The sequence below is a fragment of the Sus scrofa genome, chromosome 6 (genome assembly GCF_000003025.6).
Source record: "Sus scrofa isolate TJ Tabasco breed Duroc chromosome 6, Sscrofa11.1, whole genome shotgun sequence".
Classification (NCBI taxonomy): domain Eukaryota; kingdom Metazoa; phylum Chordata; class Mammalia; order Artiodactyla; family Suidae; genus Sus; species Sus scrofa.
In genome coordinates this window covers 138,778,169-138,802,671 of record NC_010448.4, presented here as the reverse complement: position 1 = coordinate 138,802,671, position 24,503 = coordinate 138,778,169, and the positions used below count along the sequence as shown (strand labels likewise).

Genomic DNA, 24,503 nt, shown 5'->3' with positions numbered 1-24,503 from the left:
AGTCAGTCCAGCAGAGGGGCTGAAACAGGCAGGGAGGGCGGGATTCTGTGAATTAAGGTTTTTGTGCTTGGGTAAATGCTTGTGGTTTGAGTTATTTTCTTTCCCCAAAGGAGCCTCTCCTAGGAAAAATAGAAATAAGAAAAATTGTTTTTGATTTGTTTTGCTTTTCCTAGTCCCAAACACTTAAAGATCAAATTAGTTAAGAGAGCAACTCCAAAATCACCACAGGTCCTGTTAAAGTTAGGGGCAGAGAGTGTGGAGAGGAGCAGACAAAATCTTAGAACCTAAGAATCCAGCAACAGGACCAGTGAAGTGTTGTTTTTATTCCAGAGGACGTTCTTGTTGGTAGTGCTAATTTATCCTGAGGCTCAAAGGCCATCAGCAATGGGAAAGAAGAGCTGTACCAACATGCAAACAAAGATTTTCATATGACTGAGGATAGCAGGCAAAGCAGTAGCCCCCAAAGATGCCCAGGTCCTATGCCCTGGATCCTGTGAGTAAACTGCCTTACATGGCAAATAGCAAAGGGGAATTAAGGTTGTAGATGGGATTAAGGCTGCTGACCAGCTGACTTTAAGAGAGAATATACTAGATTTTCCGAGTGGACCCAAAGTAATGAATGACAGGGATCCTTAAAGGTGGAAGAGGGAAGCAGAAGCCAAAGCCAGAGTGATATGATGTGAGAAGGACTTAGCCAGCCATTTATGGCCTTGATGATGTAGAAAGGGGGCCTCAAGCCAAGGAATGCTGTGCCTCTGGAATTTGGAAAAGGCAAGGAAATTGATATCCCTCTAGGGCCTCTAGAAGGATTACAGCCCTGCCAACATCTTGATTTTATACTAGGGAGGACTTCTGACCTCCAGAACTACAAGACAATAAAGTTGTATTGTTAAAGCCACTAGATTTGTGGTAAATAACATAGCAGCGATAGAAATTTATATATATCAGTATTTAGAAAAATTATCTGAAGTTCCAAAAATGAGTTTCCAAGTTCATTTACAATTTGGGGGTCAAAAGCAGTGAAAAGATTCAAAAGGCATATTCATGTGTTAGGACTGTTAGGCATATTATATACATAATCTCACTTCATCTTTACAACAGCCTTAGGAAGATGCATCATCAGTTCTAATTTGTAAACAGGGATATTTTTAAAAGCAAAAACAAATCATGTCTTTCAATTCATTGAAATCCTCTAGTAGTCTCCCTTCTCATCTGCATTAAAATCCAAACTCCTTATCCTAACCTTTAACTCTATAAAGCTACATCAGTAGTAACAAAGTCTGGACTGCTGATTAGTATCACCTGGGACTTTGAAAAGCAAATCTCAGGTCCCACTGCAGAATTTTTCAATCAGAATCTGAGAGCAGAGGCTAGGAATCTGTGGTTTAACATGCACTCCAAGGGATCCTTATACGTACAGTAAAATTTGAGAAGCACTACTCCACATGATGTGTGCTTACCTACTTCTCCAGCCAAGTCTGGTACCACTCATCTTTGACTGAGATGCTCCAGCCACATTGGCTGTCTTTCATTTTCTGAACATGTCATGTTTTCTTCCATTTGGGGATCTTTGCATCATTCCTTCTTTCTGCCTGTTAGGCTCTTCCTTTAGAAATTTACTTGTTGGCCAATTTCATTCATTTTGAGGTTTCCCTGATTGCAAGCACACAGGAGTCCAAAGAAAGAGTATTAAGACTGACTCTTCATTATTTCATTATAACCTATGTCTGTGATTTAAGAGCAATCACAGATCTGCAAGTCATGAAGAGAAGGAAAATGGACACTTGCTGTTAACTCTGTAGATATCAGTTTTGCTATGAGTTTTAACAATTATGATCACATTTTTTTTTCTTTGAGGAATTTGGACTTGGAATGTTACATTTGAAAAAGCTTTTAGTGCTGATAAATATCTTAATCATTCCATCTTATGATCTTGAGTACCCTATTGATTTTAATGATTTCCGAAAGGAGGGTTTAATATGCAGGCACAACTCACAGCATATACTCTATACATTAGCTAGGTGTATTTAAACCAGTGTTAACCATGAACCCTTCGTGATGGGTAAGCACTTATACTTTTGCAGTTTCTAAATTTTAACCTTACAAAAATGAGTTCTGTTGCATTTCATAAGTCTCTTGGCAGGGTATTTAAGATCGACTTTGCTTCTTGTATAAATTAGCTACAGTAGAAGATTTTTACAGTTAAAGCCTAAAATAATATCAAAGTTCAGTTCTATTGAAAATTATTTGTCAGAGGAGCATTTAGCATTTTTATCTTTATAATAAAATGTGCCTAGTGCAATTAACAAACTCAATTAACAATTAAAGGTGGTGTTACATAATAGAAATTTATTTCTAAGTCATGGAACAGTCCAGGATGGGTGTTTCTGGCAGTGGATGGCGTTCTCCCCTCCTATACGGTGTAGAGACTCCTGCATCCAGCCAGCAGATAGAGTAGGGAAAACCTACTTCCTTCTTCAGACCTGGAAGTGATATCATTTTTGCTCATATTGATTTGATGAGAATTTATCACAAGGCCACAGTCAGATGCATGAGGCATAGGGAGTGGTTGTCCCTGGGTGGGCAGTCATTCCCAGCAAAAGACTAACTCTGTGAATGAAAAATATAAATATGAGCAGGCAGCCAGCTGTCTCCTGACACAAAAACCCATGTAAATAACCTGTTTTTATTTTTGTATTTTTTTAAAGTTTTATTGGAGTAGGGTTGGCATACAATGTTGTGTTAGTTTCAGGTATATAACAAAGTAAATCAGGTACACACATACATATATCCACTCCTTTTCAGATTCTCTTCCCATATAGGTTATTACAGAATATTGAGTAGATCTTAATGCCTTGCTATACTACATTTGCCCACCACCTGTAATGCTCAGTTGTAACAAACCCGTCTCTCTTTCCTGGTTGCCATATGTCTTTCACCTTTTTAATGGTGTTCTTGTTTAGATACTCCCATAGCGCTTGATATTTACTCATTTAGAAATTCTCATCATTCTTATTATTTGTTCAATTACGCTAAACTTCTAAAGGTCGGACCGTGATTGCCTTGTTCGTTGTATCCCCCATACACCAAAAATAGTACCTTGTATATAGTAGAGTCTTTTTTTTTTAATTGAAGTATAATTGACTTATGATATTATATCAATTTCAGGTGTACGACTTAGTGATACAATAATTTTATACACTACAAAATGATAGTAGGGTCTTAATGAATTATTTTGAGTGAATGAATGCATATATCCACTCCTTTTCAATATTACAATATATTACCTCTTAAGATTCATCTTATGTTTCAAGCTACCTCTGGTCATTTTTGGATTAGTCAGTGAGCTGAATAAATCAAACAAAAATTAAGACCCTTTGTCCTCTTTGTCTTTTTATAAAGGGCATGATGCAATTGTCACACTCCTGAAGCATTATAAGAGACCTCAGGATGAATTGCCCTGTAATGAATATTCTCAACCTGGAGGAGGTACCCCCTTTCTTATTCAATTTTCCGTTGTTAGTGCAATATTGTGCCTAAAAGTAAACCTGTATTTCTGTTACCATCATTCTGGGGCTAGGGAGGAAGGCATGTCAGTTTATCTTGGTTTTAAGAGAATTTATCTCTGGGTAAGGCTGAAAAAAAGAAGCCTCCACTAAGGCTACTTTCTAACTCAGCAATCTGCAGTTCCTCCAAGTTTCACATTCCCTGGACTTGATGTTTAGGAAGCTGGTACATGACTGGGAAGGCCTGGGTAAGATGAGAGCAGTCATTTTCCATTTCAGTAACCTATTAAGGCAGGACAGAGAATACTCAAATGCAGACACAAATTAAATCTACTGGAGTCTGCCTTGGATTTTTATTTTTAATCATTTTATGTACTCTAAATATTAAACACTTGCTATACAGTTTCAGTATCTAGAGAAAGACCTGGGCTTGAGCTATAGTCTCACTTGGTGTTCTTAGTAAATTTCTTTTGTCACCTGCTTCTTTTTATAATGTTTAACTTTTATGTAGAAAAAAAAATGTTCGCTACTTTTAGCTCTATAATATATTTTATTTCTAGATGGCTCCTATGTGTCTGTTCCATCCCCTCTGGGGAAGATTAAAAGCATGACAAAAGGTATTTTAATATGAGATAATTGTTATATTTTATTGCCTCACACATGATAACTCTCTATTTTGTTTTACATATTATGAATGATGACTATTTTGCAAGCATAAAAAATATTATTAACAGACCATTTTTCCCATGATTAACTTCATCTGCTATGTTATTTGAAGGTATACCATTGAAAATTTCATTAGTATTAAAAGAATATCAAATTCTTATAGATATTTACATTTTTAGTGAAATATAAATTATAAATATTTTTGTCTTTAAGTAGAATTTGGAAAGGTTTGTCATAGGGAGAAAAATGAACAAAATTATTTTTCAAAAGATCCCATACAAGTAATACTTTAGGAACTTTTTGTTTTTGTTTTTTTTGTTTTGTTTTGTCTTTTTGTGTTTTTAGGGCTGCACCTGCGGCATATGTAGGTTCCCAGGCTAGGGGGTCTAATCAGAGCTATAGCTGCCTGCCTACACCACAGCCACAGAAACACCAGATCCAAGCTGCATCTGTGACTTACACCAAAGCTCACAGCAACACCAGATCCTCAACCCACTGATTGAGGCCAGGGATCAAACCCACAACCTCATGGTTCCTAGTTGGATTCATTTCCACTGCACCACAACGGGAACTCCATTTTAGGAACTTTTTGAATTTATGTCACGCACAGAGATTAATACCACTGAATCAAGAAAATAAAAGATATTCAACTATAAATTTATGTTTAGCTAATTAGAATTTGATGTTTTTTAAAATTATTTTTCATTTTGGATGTTTCTTCTCAATAATTCATATGCTTGTTTCCTAATTGGCATCTCTTTGAGTCTTAGTTTATGGATATTTGACTAAGCTTATTGTGATAGAGTACAGGGATTGACCATATAAGACTCTTTACCATGATGCTTTTAATGCAGGGGCATGGGGATCATTTCTGGTAAGGCTTTCATATCTCCAAGTAGTCAATTACAGTTGGAAAATTAAATGTTACCAGGGAATGATGTTTTCAGCTCAGTTTATATGTGCATATGTGTGTGAACATCCACGTGTGTGCTTTTTAACTTAAAAAAATAATTCCTCCTTTCAGAGAAGGCAGATGTTCTCCTCCTAAGAGCTGGATTGCCTTCACATTTCCATCTTCAGCTCTCAGAAATTGAGTTCCATGAGATTATTGGCTCAGGTAACCTAAGAAAATACTACTGTGTTTTCATTTAACGGGCCCAAAATAGTGTGTGTTTACTTGTTTCTCTTCAACAATTATAGGTTCTTTTGGGAAAGTATATAAAGGACGATGCAGAAATAAAATAGTGGCTATAAAACGGTAAGCAAGCAAATGAGAAAATTTAGCATGCGAGTAGAGTTGTGAACTTGGAGAAGCATGTGCCTGGTGTGCCCTGTTTTTGGTTCATCTGTTGACTGAAGATTTCCTGTTGCTGCCATTTCCAGTTATCGCGCCAACACCTACTGCTCCAAGTCAGATGTGGATATGTTTTGCCGAGAAGTGTCCATTCTCTGCCGGCTCAATCATCCCTGTGTCATTCAGTTTGTGGGGGCTTGCTTGAATGATCCCAGCCAGTTCGCCATCGTCACTCAGTATATATCAGGGGGTTCTCTATTCTCCCTCCTTCATGAACAAAAGAGGTATGGTCTCTGACTGACATTTTAGCATGCCACTGGAATTACAGTTGTAACACCTCACAGGCTTTCTGCTTAGTTGAGCCTTTGCCTTCTGGAATCTCTGAGTGCTAGAAAATGTGGCATTTTAAATATGGCTAATAATTTATAGCCAGTAATGGTTTTAATGAGTAGAAATAGTTCTGTGCTTTCTTAACAGGAATCCAGTTTGAGATAAATTCAAGGAATTTCAATTCATAACTGAAGTTTTTAATAATTGGACTAAATCCAACATCCCAGTAAAATAGATATATGTAAGTTCAGAATAAAATAATTATGGGGGGTCCACAGTATTTATTTTAAAAAGTTTTAAGAAAGAATGGTCTTATACAAATCAGTTTGAATTCATTTCCTAGATCTATGCATATGATCATTAGAATGTGGTTTTTACTGGTAACTAAAGTGGATTTCATTTTTATGTTATTGCAAAGAAGTTAAAAATAATATTACGGATATTATAAATCAAGTCAAATATTTAAATAAGAGTGGTTGGTATCTGAATTGATCTATAATTAAGCATTATCTGATATACAAAAGCTATTTTTCCAGATTTGTTGAAATTTTAGCTTAACTTTCAATAAAGGAGAAAAAAGGCTGAAATGATACAGAATAACATATCACACACACTACTGATTTCTTTTAGAAAGATATGGTATCAGCTTTGAGCATTTTATCCTCATTAAATCTGTTTTTAAATCCTAGGATTCTTGATTTGCAGTCTAAATTAATTATTGCAGTAGATGTTGCCAAAGGTATGGAGTACCTCCACAACTTGACGCAGCCAATTATACACCGTGACTTAAACAGGTATTTTCCCCCCAAGTAATAAACTTTGAATTGTGTAACTGACTAGGCACCTAAGATAGAGTACATCAAAGATACATTTTAGATTTATTGCAGATCAGAGTCTTCTACTCTGTGGGTAAGGGGACAGGCTACCATAGGCTAGGTGATAGAAAGTTTTGTCATTGTCTTTTACAGAAATAGAAAGCTGTATAACTGCCTCTCAGGGATCTTTTAAGTCTACAGAAAATGTCCAGAAAGATAGTGATGTCTGTAAGATTCATCAGCTATCTAGTTTTCAGACCAGTAAAGTCAGATCAAGAATTGAGATCAATGACCATTATAGAATGTCATGTCTCATGCAATGTCAGGTATTATAGGAGGATCTGATATAAGATTATTCGAAATGCTACTTTTGTGTTATTTTGATATTTACCTTATAATAATAAACTCAGCCAAAACACAGCAGCTCATTTACCTGGTTATCCTGTGCAGATGTTTTCATGTGGAATGGAGACTTGAAACAAACAGAATTAGAGTATTTTGGTGGTGGAACCTCAAGGGTTTTCAATTTAAAAATATATATATATACAGTGAATGCTTTCTGCAAGCAAAGTCTTACAGGAAGACTAGTACACAAAATAAAGCAGCTTTAGTTTAAGGCAGAGGGTATGACAGAGAACTCTGTTCATTTACCATTTCCCACTGCCAAAGAGAAAGATCCTTGGGCCATATCTCTGGAATCCCAAAGGTACCGAGGAGAAAAGCTGGAAAACCACCAGTCTGATAAACCACTAGTTTATGAAACAAGCCAGATTATTCAAAATAAGTAACTTTCATTTCATGATTGTCAGTAAGGTTCAAATAAATACCATGTATGTTCCTTTATATAAGGTCCTCAGTTCTGCAACTACTGAATATTAATTAACTACTCCATTCAGTCATTTGTTGAATAACTACTTGGGTATCTATTATGTTTAAAGGCTTTAAACTTGGCACAGTGGAACTTGCAAGGTGAAACTGCCATAGATTCCATCCTTATGGAGCTTTGATGCTCTAGTCAAGGAAAAATACCTAAATACATTTTAGGTATAAAATAACAAATTCTTTTAAAGATATAATGATGTTTTCTATAAAATTTCAAAAAGAAGAATATTAATTATTTCAGAGAATTTTAGAAAAAAAACTTCATGGAAGAGGTAACATTCGAGCTTGGCCCTAAAGGATGGATAGAATTTGGAAGAGATTCTAGGCTTTGGGAAGTTGTGAAGAAAATAGAAATTAGAAAATTAAAGGCGTATTTGGGGAGTTCCCATCATGGCACAGCAGAAACAAATCCAACTAGGAACCATGAGGTTGCAGGGTTCAATCCCTGGCCTCGCTCAGTGGGTTAAGGATCCGGTGTTGCCATGAGCTGTGATGTAGATCACAGCATTGCTGTGGCTCTGGTGTAGGCTGGCAGCTACAGCTCGGATTAGACCCCTAGCCTGGGAAGCTCCATATGCCACATGTGTGGCCCTAAAAAGACAATCAATCAATCAATAAAGGCGTGTTTAGGAGCACAGAATAGTTTCACTTTAATGGATGAAATTCATAGATATATGTAGTGTATGAGGTAGACTATCAAGAAAGAAAAATAAATTGGAACAAGAGCACAGAATTTAGTGAGAGCTAAAGTAGGGTAGTTTAGACTTTGTTCTGTAAACAAGAAGGAAGCACTGAGGGTTTCCTTTTATGGGAAGATTAATCCAGCATCCTTGTAAAAGATCAGCTTGAAGGGAAAGTCAAGAAACTGGTGAAATAGTTGTGGTGATCTAGATAAATAGTGAAAAGCAGAATTTCACTAGTGGAAGTGGAAATTAAAGGAAGAGACATATATGAAATATAGGAGAGATAAAATAAATTAAATATGAGAATGGTTGAATCTTAGATATTGTACGTGAACACATAGAGTTCCTCAGTCTACTTACAATTAGTTACTAGTTTTCAAAGAAAGGTCATTTCTTCCCTGTTTTTAGTTATTTCCTTTACCTCTCTTTTTAAAATATTTACATTAATAAACACATTTTTCTTTGTGTTTCAGTAACACTATTTAGGAAACAGATTTAGGTGCTAAATTAGCATAACTCAGACTGGTGATTTGCAAGTTTTAGGAATATTATTTTGTCATCCCAACCATCTTTGAATGTTGTTAAAATAAATGAGTGATCGCTAAAAGTTTTCTCTAGCTGCAGCTCTGTTTGTGGGGCAACTAAATGTGTGCTCTGTGGCACTGTGAGTGAATGTAAGTTGTTACCACCAGGTTGTAAAGCAGGAACAAAAATATAAAAGTTATGAATTAAAAGTGAAAATAGAACATATATTTTAAAACAGATATGTTTATATTTACCATTTTTTTCTGTTTCTAACCTAAATATTTAAACCGTACCAAAAAGCCTTCAAATTTTATGAAACAGTGAGTCATGGGTGTACTCAATATAGTAGAGTATAAAACTCTTGCATTTATTATTTGTGGACTATTTTCTATCAGTCTTCTTAATCTGGCAACAAAACCTTCAGTTTTTCAGGTTAACACAAACGTAGCATGCATACTGCCCAAAAGAGTTGTACCTCCTTCTCCTCAGAGGGCTTACTACAGTCTGTTTAGGTGCATAAAACATATGCCCAGGAAGCAATTTAATTGCCATTTAGGGTGGAAAATGATTGAGGACCAAAATGATTAATCAGCAGTTTTCAAAGAACTTCAAAGATCGAAGTAGAGTGGAAAGCTTCCTGGAGGATGTAGAGGTAAAAATAGACTTTGAAGGATAGGTATCATATCTTTCCTCAGTCTTTTCATAGCATACTAATCCTTGCATTTGCACAGTGCTTACAAAGTCCACTGAAAGAGCTAGAGGAAATGATGTACATAAGAGAGTGAGGAACTCAGACGTTACACTTGTGTTGAAATGACCTGGTCTCCATGTTTCTCTCTCCAGCTAGTCTGGGCATGTCAGGGCTTCAGGAGCTGCGATCTTGTTCTGTTCAACACAGATTTCCAGAAATGAACATAGCATCTTACACAAAGGTGTTTAGTCAGTGCATTTTTATCTGAACCAAATTCTTGAGGCTTTTTATAAATGTCATTTCAGAAAGTAATGGCCTAGTTGGTACAGGTATGGCTACTGGTAGAGAGGGTCTGACAAATTTGTCCATTACCTTTTGTTGTTCTAAAGGAAAGAGGCCATTTGAGCTTACAATCATCCCACAGAGAGGGGACCCTTCTATCTTTGGTTTTTCATGTAAAAGGAAAAAAGTATGCCTTTTCCCTTAGTAAGTTTCTTGCCATATGAATCTGAAAGTTAATTTCAATCTTCAGTATATACTAAGAAGAGGTTCAAGGAATGATTGAGGAAGTGGTTCTTTCCAGTGATGATGACGAGAATTTATTTAGTGTTTACATTGTGAAAGAAGTTCTTCTAAGCCCTTGTCATGTATGCTTTCAGTTAATTTCACAGCATTTCAACAATACAGTTATTATTATCTCCAATTTACTTCAAGGAAATGACTAAAGGTATTAAGTCCACAGCCACATCTTTACAGAGTTCTTAAAACTATGTTGTGCTGGCCCAACAACAACAACAAAACCAAATCAGTGCAGAGCATTAGAAGAAGGCTGGTGGTATTGGAGGAATATCAACCATATTTATCAGCCTTGCTCTATGTATTTCAGTCCTTGGGCTCAATTCCTGTGATCCAAATCATTTCTTGTATCATCTCCTTGAGCTTCTGTGTTTCTTCTTTATTTCTTTATTTCTTCTTCTACACCCATGTCCCACTACAATGGAGCAGAGGTTGCATATGAGGTACATAGATGTTTTCTTTGGCCCATAGTATTTAAATATTTTTTAAATGTACAGCTTTAGGCAGGAATGTACTTTTCAATTTGTCATAGACCCCACCACCTATCAAATTACCAATTTATACCTGGTGCAATTTATATATTCATTTTGTGGCATTGGAACTTGCAAAACTTGGTTTATAGCTGAACACTTTAATATTGTTTACTTGGTATTAGCAGCTGTTTTCTTGGGAAAGTACGTTTCCAAGTACATTTGATATTGAAACCAAACATCACTGCAAACATATACGGATCAAAAAAGGATATATCCCTACATATAGTATAACAGCACTGTAATCAATAAGATATTTCCAACAGAGTGGCCATGGCACTCCACAGAGAGATGTATATGAAAGCATCTTGTAAACTGTGAAGCATGTACAGATGCCATTCATTACTGCCATTAATCCTTCACTCGTTCCTTTATATGTCAAGGATGGAATAACACTACAGTATTCCCATACATACAGATATTTATTTTTATATAACACAACTAATTAATTGAGGGTCTAGGTCTAGATCTGAGAAGGACAGTTTTTGAGCGACTATAAAGGAAAATACTTAGTGGTAAGTTTAAAACGGTCAAGTAGCTAATAACAAATGAAGCACTGTTAGGGGCTAAACTCATTTTAATTTTAAAGATGAATTCATCTAAATTAATGAAAATTTCAGAAAGTATCAAAAAATGATTAAAAATTTTAATAATGATTTTTAAGTTGATGTATGCATTTGCCTTCCAATTGAATAAAAAACATACAAGTCCTGCATTTTTAAAAGAAAAACAGCAATCAAGTACAAATTAACAAATTACTACTTGTTTTTCTAATTACCTAACTATTGGGTACAATTATATTCCTCTGTTCACATAGATTATAGAGTTTCCTCTCGGCTGTTCCTTTCACTTATGACTTTTCTAAGTGGTTATACAGAAAATTTTCTTTTTGTTTTTAAGGCCACACCTGTGGCATATGGAAATTCCTGGATTAGGGGTCAAATTAGAGCTGCAGCTGCCATTCTGCAGTTCAGCCACAGCAACACAGGATCAGAGCCACATCTGCAACCTACATGTTGGAGCTTGCAGCAACACTGGATCCTTAACCCACTGAGTAAGGCCAGAGATTGAACCTGCATTCTCACAGACACTATATTAAGTCTTTAGCCTGCTAAGCCACAACGGGAACACCAAGAATTTAATATTCACTGGCAAATACCATCTTGCAGAGAATTCCAAATACTTGAATGCAGCCCAGTTAATTGAGCATTGCAACATCTACAGTAAGTCTTGAAAGAGAGAGCCTTTGACACTCATGAAATTCTTCACAGATCTACCTTTGTAAATATCTAGCATAAAACCAGTTACCATTTTAATTTTGTCAAAAAAGATTATTTATTTCTCCTTTAAGTGAATTGGAGTTCCCACATTGGCTCAGCGGAAATGAACCTGACTAGCATCCATGACGATGCAGGTTCAATCCCTGACCTTGCTCAGTGGGTTAAGGATCCAGCATTGCTGTGAGCTGTGGTTTAGGTCGCAGACATGGCTTGGATCCCTGGTGGCTGTGGTGTAGGCTGGCAGCTGTAGCTCCAATTCAACCCCTAGCCTGGGAACCTCCACATGCCATGGGTGCGGCCTTAAAAAGACAAAAAATAAAATAAAATAAATTAACTAATATAAAATAATGAATGGTTAATATAAGCCAAGTCTTTGCTTTGCCTGGAGGAGGGACAGCCAAGAATGATAGACCATAGATGGCCCTTTTCCAGCAGAGCTTAGAACCTAAGTATTATTTCTCAGAATTTCCCAGTCTTAAGAATCTTCTGGGGGGCCCTCACTTTTAAAAAAACTTCAGAAACCCCTCCCTTGAAGGCGCAGATTGAGAATGTCCTAAACTGGACCTGAGAATCTATATTCTTAAACAAGATTACCAGCTAGTTCTTATAATCCAGGAAGGAGAAGAAACACTGTTATAGTTAGAGTGATTCTCAAATTTGGTTGCACACTAGCATCTGTAGAAAAGGAGTTCCCATCGCGGCTCAGTGGTTAACGAATCCGACTAGGAACCATGAGGTTGCGGTTCGATCCCTGGCCTTGCTCAGTGGGTTAAGGATCCGTCGTTGCTGTGAGCTGTGGTGTAGGTTGCAGACGCAGCTTGGATCCTGCATTGCTGTGGCTCCGACATAGGCCAGTGGCTATAGCTCCGATTCGACCCCTAGCCTGGGAACCTCCATATGCTGCGGGAGTGGCCCAAGAAATGGCAAAAAGACAAAAAAAAAAAAAAAAAAATCTGTAGGAAAGCTTTAAGAAAATCCTGATGTTACTGAAATCACAATCTCGGGGTGGGCCCAGGTATCATATTTTAGGAAGCCTACAAGCGATTCCAGTATGCAGGTAGCATTGAGAGCTACCTTCTAGTCTAATACCAATTACTCTTAACCATTTGCTGTACAGTCTTATCCTTCTCTGCTGCCAGGATGGAGTAAGGGAGTCATATCACAATGTAATTCTGAATGTTTCAAGAATCATTGCCCTAAATACAGTATAATCATTCATGCATTCATTTATTCATTCAGTAACTAATACCAAAGACAGATCCATAGGCCATGATACTTATGGTACAGAATAGTTTCCAAGATCCAGCAGTTTCCATGGGAGACGTGCTGTCTATGCTAAGCCATTCTGAGACATCCAGTTTATAATTCATAGTTTATAGTAGAAAGTTGCCAGGAGTGTAGAATCTTCATAAGAAGGCAAAACAGAAGTAAAAGTTTCAATATTGGACAGTTGCAGTGCACACCCAGGTCATACAGGTATTCAAGGCTATAAAACTCTGGGAGAATACAGAACTATATATAATAAGTCAATACACATACACATATATATAAATACAGAAAGACATATAAATGTGTGTATATTATAGGTCAATGCACATACAAACATACACAATCTCACGCTTTGTGATGCTTCCATTCTTTCTCATCTTCATTTCTAAGCAACTTAAGCCCAAATAAAAATGATTTGAGGGATATTTTTTTCTCAGTTTTCCCAAAGGTGAGACATAGATGTTACGGATGCATAGAGGAGAAGGTAATTAATTACATGCAAGGAATGTCCTTGAGCTTAGGGCTTAGGGCCTCAGGGTTTAAGGGGTGCCTTTAGTTCTAAAATGTCTATGTCCAAAATTATAATATGACTTAAGAGTTTCAAAATTTTAAAAATTTTAGTAATCGGTTGCAGTCTATGTCAATTTCATTACTACTCTGAGTAATGGGGGAAAAACACTAAGCTATACAGTTTTCCAAGTTGAACTTTGGATTTGTTTGGGTAGATTATCTGCTGCAATAGTAGACCTCAAAGTATAAGATGATTCAAGAACAATAGAAGTTCATATCTTGATTGTGTGAATGAACAGGTTGTTGGGGTAACCCCATTTTCAACCTGTGGCATCCAGAATCTCCTTGGAAATCATCTTCATTCAAGTGAGCATAATGGTACAAGAATATGTGATGGGCATGATGGGCCAGGCTTTACAGTGACATACATCACTTTTAGTTACATCTCATTGGTGAGAGCTCAAACAGCTATGCATGACTGCAAAGGGTACTTGGGAAATGTAGTCCAGCTGTGTGCCCAGATGAGGGAATGGATTTTGATAGGTAATTGGCCTTCTGGGCTCCGTTCACCTTATTTACACTAGTGATAACAAGTACTAGGTTTGGGTAGAAGGCTTTTCTGATTTGCATAAATAAGTGGCACAAACATAACATTAATTGTCTACTAAGTAGTTCTAGTTTATAAACGCATTCTCACAATGTATAAACTAATACTGCTACTTAGAGGTAAGGAGATACAGTGAAAGCTATTCAAGAAAGCCTATTATATATAAATTAACTTTGAAATAATTCTTCTCATTCACTTTTTTGTTACACTAAAAATAAAAGAATGGCTTTAGGAATATGGAGACATGTGCCCTGGACCAAAACATGGTTCATGAGTAAAAAACATGAACTATAATGAAATATAATAGTATGAAATAGGCTATGTAAATTCAAAAACATCTCATAGTTCCATTTTCTTTATATCTTTAAGAGTGAAAATTAAAACACAGAAAGACTGATCACTATTCAGAGAACCTTATTATACCATATCCATCTGAAAGTGTTCCCCCAGCATTTAATTCTACAAATTGATCCTATTTGGAGCTTCACTCAGGTGTTGAGTCACATTTTCCAGTCTCATTCTGACATGCTTAAAGTCACTCTCTCTGTCCTCAGGTCCCTGAACCTCCAGATGAAGCAGAGTTTCCTTTGAATCTCCACTTCCTACCTATTATTTAAATAGAAATAACCAACTCATCCTCCTCTTCTCTGATATTAGACTGACCCCTGCCTCCTCACCTGATCCTCATGGTTCCCAGAGGGCCAGCTGTGTCCCAGACTCTCTCAGCAGATTTCATTTTGGCTCCCACCCCTCTCTCCTCCTCTACTACTATAATGTCCCTAAGTCCTGAGTTGTCCTTTCTTTGCACTCCAATGGAAATAGCTAAAATTTTCTCCCAGGCCCAGTTAAAATGTTCCTCTCTCAGCTGCTCCATTAGAACGTCTCATTTAATTTTGGCTGCATCCACTAATTCTAAAAATAGTGCTCTTACTTAACACCCCATTAAGTAAATTCCCTTAGACATATACTCCCTTTAAATTAAAACAGGTATATTTAAATCAGAGGAAAAGTTGTTCATTCTGCCCACACTGTCATATCGCTCACACAAACTTAGTCAAATCTGCCACCTCTCGATGTAACTTCCATCAGAATCTTTGCCGCAGCCCACTCAGTCAGACAGATCCCTGAATCTCACATTTTAGAGATGGATTCTAAGTCACATATCCATTTGAAACAGTACACAAGATTATGTGTGTGTACAAAATCAGTGTATCTGTGTGTAAAGTGAGCATAGAATTTTGCCAAAAACAGCAATTCTGTGACAGCAAAATTCACTTTTGATTTGACATAAAATTACTACTACTCCACCCTGGAAGCTGGCCTTAGGCTTTCTCATTCCAGTGCTTTTTGTGGGGGAGTGGTTGACTCTGCTGCTCTTTCTTCAATAGCAACACAGCCATCTGGGAATTCCCAAAGCCAGGGACAGCAGTGCCTTCCCTGGGGCAGTGTTACCTTCTCTCACCCCAGGATGGAACTTGAGGGGAAGTAATGGCCCTTTTTAGCCACTAATACCTTTCCAGTGATTCCCTGTGACTGGCCGTGAACTTGCTAGCCTGCAATTTTCTAGTGTTACTGGTTCCTCACACTGCCATTTTCCATCCTTGGGGATATGGCCTGTATGACATCAACTTTTGAAAATGTCAACAAAGGCTTTTCTCTGTTCATCCCCGTTTCTTCTCTGATCTCATTCTTGGGATGCCCCATGAATACCCCTCTTGGAACCTTGTCGATTTCCTAAGCAGCTAACCTTTCAATAATGATATTAATGCCGCCTTGTGGTTATCTGTGCATTTCTCAGTTTATCATTTTCAATCTTTGCTTACTGAAGTTCATTTATGTTGTGTTCCTAAGATCCTGGAGTTTAATAGAGTGGAACCTTAAAGGGCTCAAAGCCAGAATTTCTGGCTAATAAATGGGGAGCAGTCTTAATAGGTGATATTTATTTTTTCCATTGATTGAATTTCTAATAGCTCTATCTTGAATTTGGCCTAGAAAAAGAGAGGCAGAAATTTGTAAAATTTCTTGCTTTGTTTAATATTTTCTGTTTCAAAATTCTCCTTGTCAGCCTTGTGAGGAAGCAACTTTTTCAGTAACGTTAGTCTTCTTTTGAGCTTGCAGCATGTAATTCTAGGAATCTGTTTGGGTGAGGGTTATTACCCTCTGGGAAGGCCACAGGATAAACCAATTGTGATTGCAGACTGTGGAACCAGACCATGCACAAATGCCAGCTCTGTTCCATCTTACCTGTGTCCTTGGGAAATTTGTTTAAAGAACAGTTTTCTAATTTGCAAGATGGTGATAATAGTACCTACTTTATTGGTTTTACATGAGGAAATATATTAGCTATTATGTTATTATTTTTCTTTATTTTTCTAAAGGAATATTTTCAATATTCTTGGATGTCCAAGTTTCTATACTGAATTAAATGTTTCTAAGGGCCATCTCTCCTTTTGACTGGAGTGCCACAGACTTTGTTTATAATATCTCAGATGACTAATTTCTTCTGGTCATAAAAACTAAAAGAGCTAACTGGATTGCTCATCTATAGATCTCTTTATATATGTGTCAACTAAAAAATATGTACAACCTAAAAGTTGACAGTTATACTTTATTCAGTGGACAAAACTCAGAACTTAAGCAAGCGCAGCATCTCAAGTAATTCTGAGAAAACTGCTCCAAAGGAGGTGAGGGGAAGTCTAGGATATATAGGAGTTTTGAACAGGTAGTAGGAACAAAAAATTACTGTTAATAAAAGAAAACCAGGTATCTCAAGTTAAGGACTTTAGCACTTTCCTATATATGAGAAGATGCAAGGGTCTGGGCTTAGTGAAATCCTTCCTTTGATATTCACTTCAGCTAACTGTATCCTGTGTCCTGTGTTTTCATATCCTGAGGGCTCACCACCAGGAGCAGCTTCACTCTGATGACTGCTAGAGGACAGGTATTCTTGGTTTCCTTCCTGAGTTTCCTCAGGGCTCACCCACTCAAGTTGTAGGAGGCTGCAATTGCTGATGACTATGGCATCCTTTGTTTACTGATATGGCAGACAATATTTTATTTCTCATATATATAAAGAAGTGCCAGAGAATTCTAATGCTATAGTCCTGCTTTCATTGAGAACTTTCTATCCCCTCATTGTTCAAACTTGCAGCAGGGATTCAGTCTGACACCCCCATTGTGTCGATGCAGATCTTGGATAAAAACATAGCTGAGAGTTGACAGGGTTATTTGATCATCCAAGATCCTTCTCAGTGGTTGTTTTCTTGAGGGCTCATTCACTGACACTTGATACAATTTAAACATCTGAGGGCTCATTCACCAAACTTGATACAATTTAAACAAACTTGATATAATTTAAACATCTGAAAATGATCAAATTCTTGATCATTCAAGAACCATTTGTTGGGGACACAATGGCAGAGAAGGGCAATTATCAGAGGCACATCCCAGAGTTGATGCCAGGTAAAAAATTCAAGCAGGAGAAGACTCAGTTTGCAAAGGATGCATGGAACATCTATGCCATTCTGCATCTTTCCTTCCCTGTGCTCAGTTAGCTCACCCAGCCACTCAAATCAGCTTTTGTCCTTCTCATTATGAAAAGCAGAAGAGGATGTTTTCAAAGTTAAGTTTGCCCCCTGCTCTTCCTTCAATAGTCAAAGAAAAGAAAGAATTCAGCCCTCACACCCTCTTGATTCCCAAGAGACAATCATTTTTCTGATTTCTATTTCTGTTACCATTGTGTCACTATTGTTGTCACTTGACCTCTTTCCGCCTCTGGTTTCTCATTTGCAAATGGAAATAATGCTGGCTGTGTCCGCTTGTTCAGAGATATCCTTGCAGTTAATTGGAGGTCAGGACAAAGGTAAATGGAGCACTTTAAGAGACTCTATGAGAGAAATCAGTGTATCATTTATATTAATCACATGGAACTGAGTTTCCAGATAGTCTCAGGATAAGATTTATTTTGTATCCAACTGCTGGATGTATGCTATCTGTAGAGTAGTCTGGATTACCTTCCTCCCACTGAGGAAAGGTGCTGTGGTTACTAAATGGTGTGGAGGACAACACACTCCTTTTCTGAAAAGCTTAATGTTACCTTGACCAGTACAGAAAAAAGAGCATGCAAGCCTCACAGAATGATTAGAACTCTTTAATCCTGGAGGGAGAGTCTTTGTATCAATTACATTTTAAGCCTTGTATGTGAAAAACTGTATTCTAGTCACTAAACCCTCTTTTAATGGCTTTAACAACCTGCAGAAAGTTAGTGAAAAGCATGCCTGGTGCCATAGATGAAACAGCATTAGAGCATTGATGATGTCTGGCTTCTTTTCTTTGGGGAGGGAAATCCCTTTCTCAATTCTTAAAATAGCAGTTGGCTTTCATTAAATCTATTCAGAGTTAAGGGTCTGAGGATCTTGAGTGACCCCTTTCTTTGGGAATGGAGCACATTTTAATAGGCTTTTTCCTGTCTGTGGTTCCTGAAAGATTTAGCCGCTGGCTGGCCTCCTGAATTGCTGGGATTTATAAAGGAAAGCATTGATTACATGCTTCATCTAATTCTTTCTCTTTCTTTAATTTCTTTTTTCCCATTTCTTGCAAAGAATGAGAAAGATATTCTGCGTTTCCTTCTGTTGAGGTATGGTTGAGTTAAGAGCAGGCATTTTAGCATGAACTTTTATTAACCTCTTCTGGGTTTGATGAAGTTTCTTCTTTTTTGCTTCCAAAATATGAGGCTAAAGAGCTGTTGTTTACCCAGCCAGTTCACCAGCACTGTAAGCCATAGAGAGACAACAAGGTCTTTTGTTTGTTTTGCTTATTAAGTTGAATTATTCCCATATTCTCCATCTGAAAAGGTAAATTTAGTGTAAGGCTTAACACAAGCTCTTCATTCTGATGAAAACACCCTCTCCTGCCATACCTCCTCTCTTCTTCCCCTTACTCCACTATAGCACTTCTCCTGGCTCATTCCTATTCCTTCTAGGAAGGGCTCCTCTATGTCCCCACAGCACACCATGGCACACCATGCTCTTGCATATTTCAGAAGAGCGCTCTTAAAATTGCTCATGTATTTGAATATATTCCTTGCCACACACTCAGGACAAAAGCTGTGGATTTCACACCATTTTATCCCCAAATGCTTAGCCCAGTAACTGGGTCCCACTAATAAAAATTCAACTAATATTTGTCAAATGCATGCATGAATGAATACCATTTCAAGGAGTGTAAGACTGTCATATATTAATGTTTCTTTGTGCCAAGCATTGAGCTCAGTATTTCCAGGCATTAGCTTATGACATACTCATAACTCTGTATGATAGCTTTTTTAAAAAGATAAAGTACAGAAAAGCTTAAAGATACTAAGCAAATTATCAAGGTGATACAGATAGTAAGTGACAGACCAAGGTTATTTCTCATACTATATAGTCATATAGTCCAAAACATAGGAATATATAGTCATTTCATCCCACAAACCAGGAGCAGCTCTGACTGAACAGCAAAGCAATATTTGAAAGATTGCCTTACCAAGGGAGGTGTAGTATATAAAATACAAAGCAGAAGTGAGAAGGTGGTTTTTATTTAATATTGAACAATTCAGTAGCATTTAATAATATGAAAGTCATTCTTTTGCTCAATTAAGACTGTTATTCCACAGGTCACCTACCTGGCCATTTTGTGCTGCAGATAATTCTTTGCATGCGAGTCACTAAAGCCTGTCCAAAAGAACACTGAAGGCAGTAGGAAAATATAATCAGTTATTTGACTGCTCTGATTTCCTAATTTACAAAGGTGAAACAGTAGCCAAATAAACTAGTTTTGCATTGCAGATATAGCCCTAGACTATCTGATGATTCTTAAAAAATACACTCCCCTGAAATTCTAGTGATTTCTAGTCACTACTGACCATGTAGATTTGAACCAATACCTGCTTTTTCTGAATTGATTGATTTTCCTTCTCACAGGCAACATTTTATTTTCTAACCTGCAGCATTTCTATGCCTGACTGGAATATTTTTGCATTTGATTAATGTTTTCATTTGACTTTCAATGAGGTCTCAAAACAGTTTGGCTTGTCACAGTCAAATTATTTAAATATCCTCTGAAAAGAGTATGTGGGAACTAAAATCATATTCCTGTGAACCTGAAAAACCAGTGGCGACATTTCCTGAACTTGTTGTATTTTTATGTCTAAATTAATCATTTCACAATTTTGTTTTATGTTGATGCTCAGCTTCTTAAATATACTAATTATTGAATGCCTTAATGGAAAAGTTAATTTTTAACTGACCCAGAAGTTATTTTTGGCACAAATTTGTGTTCCTTTTTTTTAATATTCCTTGTGATTTCAATAGCACAAGTATAGTATGCCTTCTATTAGGTTTTTTTCTCCCCCCCCTTTTTTAACACAAATAAAAATCCTTTTTACTTCTCAGTTAGTCTTTAGTCCTAATTACTCAGAATTATCCCAATTATGGATTCAAATATAATCAAACATTCTCTGTCTACATACAACTTATGCCATGTGAAAGAAGGTATCTGTAATAGAGTGCATACAGTAAGATTTTATTTTCATACAATTTTAGAACGTATAAACTAATCTCCAGTGTCACAAAGCAGATTGGTGATTACCTCGGCTGGATTGAGAGAGAGATGAAGTGCAAAGGGACTGAGGAATTCTGTTGCCATGAGAAAACTGTTTTGTATCTTGATTGAGACAGTGGTTCACAGGAGCACAGGTCTCTTAAAACGTGCTGAATTGTCATCTTTAAATAGATGAGTTCTTCCTTTGAATGTGAATACAACTAGATTGTCTAATGTAAGTGATAAATGTGAAAAGTGAAATCCTTAAAAAGAGATAAGCAAAGTCATATGAATTGGTACCTTTCTAATCATGAACAAAAGGGTTTTATTTGCTCTGTTTAAAACTTTAAAAAGGAGAAACAAGCACTTGCCAAATAATCTCACTGAGGATATCAAAACCAATTCTAGCTAAAGGAGAAGAATCAACTTAACTGAATTGGAAGAAAAAAGGTTTACTCAGATGCCATCACTGAATACAAATCTGTATCACACTAATGTCAAGTTAGCTGTCTGAAAATGTTAGCATTCAAAGGACCAAAGACATTGACAGGAAGGGAGAGGAGAGTCTTTGAGACTATGCACTTACCCTCTATTTACTCTTGCTGGTTCTGGTCTGATGCAAATGATATTCAGTACCAGAATTTACTTTTCATCCAGATGTGAAAGTGCATACACTGAATGGCAAAGAAAAAGCCCAGAGTATGTATATAGCATCAGAAAACCGGTGGGATGAAGCCATTAGATCTCAAAAATTGCAAACTGGCAGATATAACATCTGGAAAGAAAAAAAAAAAAACACCCTAATATCATTCAGTTGATTAAAAGCAATGTGCTGTTAGATATGCAGCATGAAACTGCATCATGGGGATGAAGCCTGAATGGCTTTTTCAGTTTCCAAAATGTCATTTATGAGAGAAGACATCTATGGGATCTAATGAAAATTGATGCTATGATTCAGGGAAGATACAATGGAAGAATTAATTTACAATCAAAATCATGAAGTGAGATCACATAAACGTAACTTATGTCTGAGAAATGTAAAATCAGACTTCTTCAAAATTAAAATTGTAAAGCACTTTTATATAAATGACAACAAATGAAAAAATATATGTCAGATAACTAGTCTGTATAAAATGTTCTCATTTGCACTCTGATCTAAGGTTAGTGTAGCCCAAATTCAGAAAATTATACTGGACAGTTCAGCATTAGTTGGGGCAAGGAAATGAGCAATGTGAAGGTTCAAGCTTCAGAAATAAACACATTGAAGGTCTTTGTGATAAACTGAATCTTCTCTTTATGACTATAAAGACTCAGAAATGTGTACAGTTCATATGGTTCTCATTTGAGCAGTAATTCATTTATTTTTGCTAAACTTAACTGGATACTAAGATTCTCTATTCACTGTGAGGGCCAAGCAGGTTTAACCATTTTAAAGAGCCATTTGTTTACTTGTAAATGTTAAAATTTTTATAGATGAGATACACAGTATGTTTCAACTATATGTATTATTCCAATTTAGCAAATACATTTAACAAATAGTTTTTGCTACAAAAACAAACCAGCACTGAAGGAAGCCGGAATTGTCTAAGTTCAAAGCCTTACTTCTTTGGATCAAATGTCTCAATAATTAGAGATTACAAATACCTTATTTTATTTATTTGTCATTTTTAGTTTATATTTTTTGGTATATCTTAAGGAGAAGTATGTATTCTTGATTTGGAGGGTTTTTTTTATATCTTAAGGAGAAGTACTGGGGAGAATAAAACCTACTGTGGTGAGAACTAAGAGAATATCTTCTGGGTGAAACAAACAGACAAATAGGCAAGTTAATTAAGACATGTGTTTTGAGCATTTGTTCAATGAAGTGATATTAAAGTCATAGATTGGTCAAGTGTTTATACAACCAGTAAACTTATACTTTATGCACAAGAGGATTCTGCTCTGGAGGCCAACATTGTTACAAAATGAGGATCTTTGGCATTTCTCAAACTGAAGCTCTTCTCTCAAAAGTTAGGCTTGGTTTGTCCACCCTAGTTTACAGAATCATTTCTTATATAAAAGAAGCTTACTTTAGGTTTGGGCTAACAATGCAAACACTAAGAATTAAGGTGGCAGCTTTAAGAACAATATCAAAAAGACCTCTATCTCAGGTGTGGCAAAAAGTCTGTGCATTTCCAAGTCAAAAATATCCAGACTTAATCTGCCATTTCCTAATGTTGTGATGGTTAACAGATTATTTCTAACCACCTGTTTCTTTATTTATAAAATAGGGAAAGTACCGTATAGCAGTGTCTGGGACATAGTAGACACTAAATAAATTTTAGCTCTTGGTCCTTTCACCTAAAATGGTTCCAAAAGTAACTGATTTGCCTGAATGTTTACCAAAGTTCCAACTCATATATTTGCTACAAATAAGAGCTGTGAAGAATTCCCTGACTTTTCACTCTCCCCCTTCAACCAAAATTCCTGATGATCATGACGCGCTTTGGGTAACTCTGCTAATCAGTGTGAGGGGGTGGAGTGGGGGGAGGCTATGGTGAAGGAGAAAGAAGGGGAAGGAGGAGAGTGGGAGAGGGAAGAAGAAGGAGGAGAAAGAAGAAGAGGAAAGGAGGAGAATGGCAATAATGACAAAGAAGAAAACATGCAGAGGCAGTATCAATGCAAAGAAATGATAGCTTAAAACTCATTATTAAGAGTATACCTTCTAACAATAAAACCATAAATAGTCTCTCTTCTGCAGTGTCAGACCTTGCCTTAACTCAGCCGCCTGAATGAGATATGGACAGGTAAAAATGAAATACCAGATCACCAAAAATAAGTCATAGATGAATAATCAAAAGTTAATACTACCCTACTTTTGGTTAATGTTCTGTTTAATCATAGCTTCAGATTTATCTGGGGCGGGGGAAAGAGAAATGGTTCTCATATTTGGACAATTTTCAGGGTACTTTATTATTGTATTTTGATTCTTGGAAAATTTACTATCAGACCATAGATAAAAAATCCATTCTAAACATTCTCGCTGCTCTGAGAATCATCTCTCAGGGATGTTTCCCCACCCCACCCACCCCCAGACTTTCAAATGGACAACAGCTGGGAAATCCAAGACAGTGCAGGAGCTACCATTCTTGCTAGGAATTCTTGCACCCCATCTATTACTTTTGCATGCTGCCTGCAGCAGGCAACTAATGCAAAACTGTAACCATTCTGAAAGCACCCAAGCCACTGTGAGAACATTGTTGATGGAGACAGCATGTCCTACCTCATTGTTAGCTAAAAGGCAAGGGGATGGACCATAGATTCAGAACACCATAAGATAAATTTTCCAAAAAAACTGGCAATATTATAGGAGTATTCACCATGGATCAGTAGAAAGTGAAAAGAGCCCAGGTTGGAATTATTAAGGGTCTGAACTAAGACAGCAGCAGTAGCAAAAGGAAGGGATATAAGGATTAAAAATCTTTGGTGGAGGAGAATGTGGTTCAGTGGATAAAGAATCCAGCATTGTCACTGCAGCAGCTCTAAGTTGCAGTTATGTGGGTTCCGATCCCTGGCCTGGGAACTTCCACATGCCAGTGGGTGTGGCCAAAAATTTTTTTAAAAGATGCAAGTATTTTGAAAATAATTTCAACCATGTATGTTTGAAATGCCAGTGGAATAATCATACTACTTTATGTGAAATTGTGAGGAATATGCTATAAGGCATTCAGAAATTATCAGCAGCCCCACTGTTTTAGGTGCAGAAGCCCCTGTTTCAATT

The 24,503-nt window shown here is 36.8% G+C and overlaps 1 protein-coding gene across 7 annotated transcripts in view; it reads left to right on the top strand.

The window, feature by feature from the left end:
• Positions 1–24,503, top strand: part of LOC102164667 (serine/threonine-protein kinase TNNI3K) — a 279,425-nt gene that overhangs the window by 111,523 nt on the left and 143,399 nt on the right. For 6 of the 7 annotated variants that reach the window (XM_021096470.1, XM_021096473.1, XM_021096474.1 and 3 more), the window contains exons 12-17: positions 3,403–3,489; positions 4,067–4,123; positions 5,197–5,289; positions 5,373–5,430; positions 5,556–5,750; positions 6,486–6,590. In XM_021096470.1, the coding sequence (XP_020952129.1) occupies positions 3,403–3,489; positions 4,067–4,123; positions 5,197–5,289; positions 5,373–5,430; positions 5,556–5,750; positions 6,486–6,590 (595 nt within the window). The remainder of the gene's footprint in view (positions 1–3,402; positions 3,490–4,066; positions 4,124–5,196; positions 5,290–5,372; positions 5,431–5,555; positions 5,751–6,485; positions 6,591–24,503) is intronic. The other variant, XM_021096471.1, reaches the window with a different exon arrangement.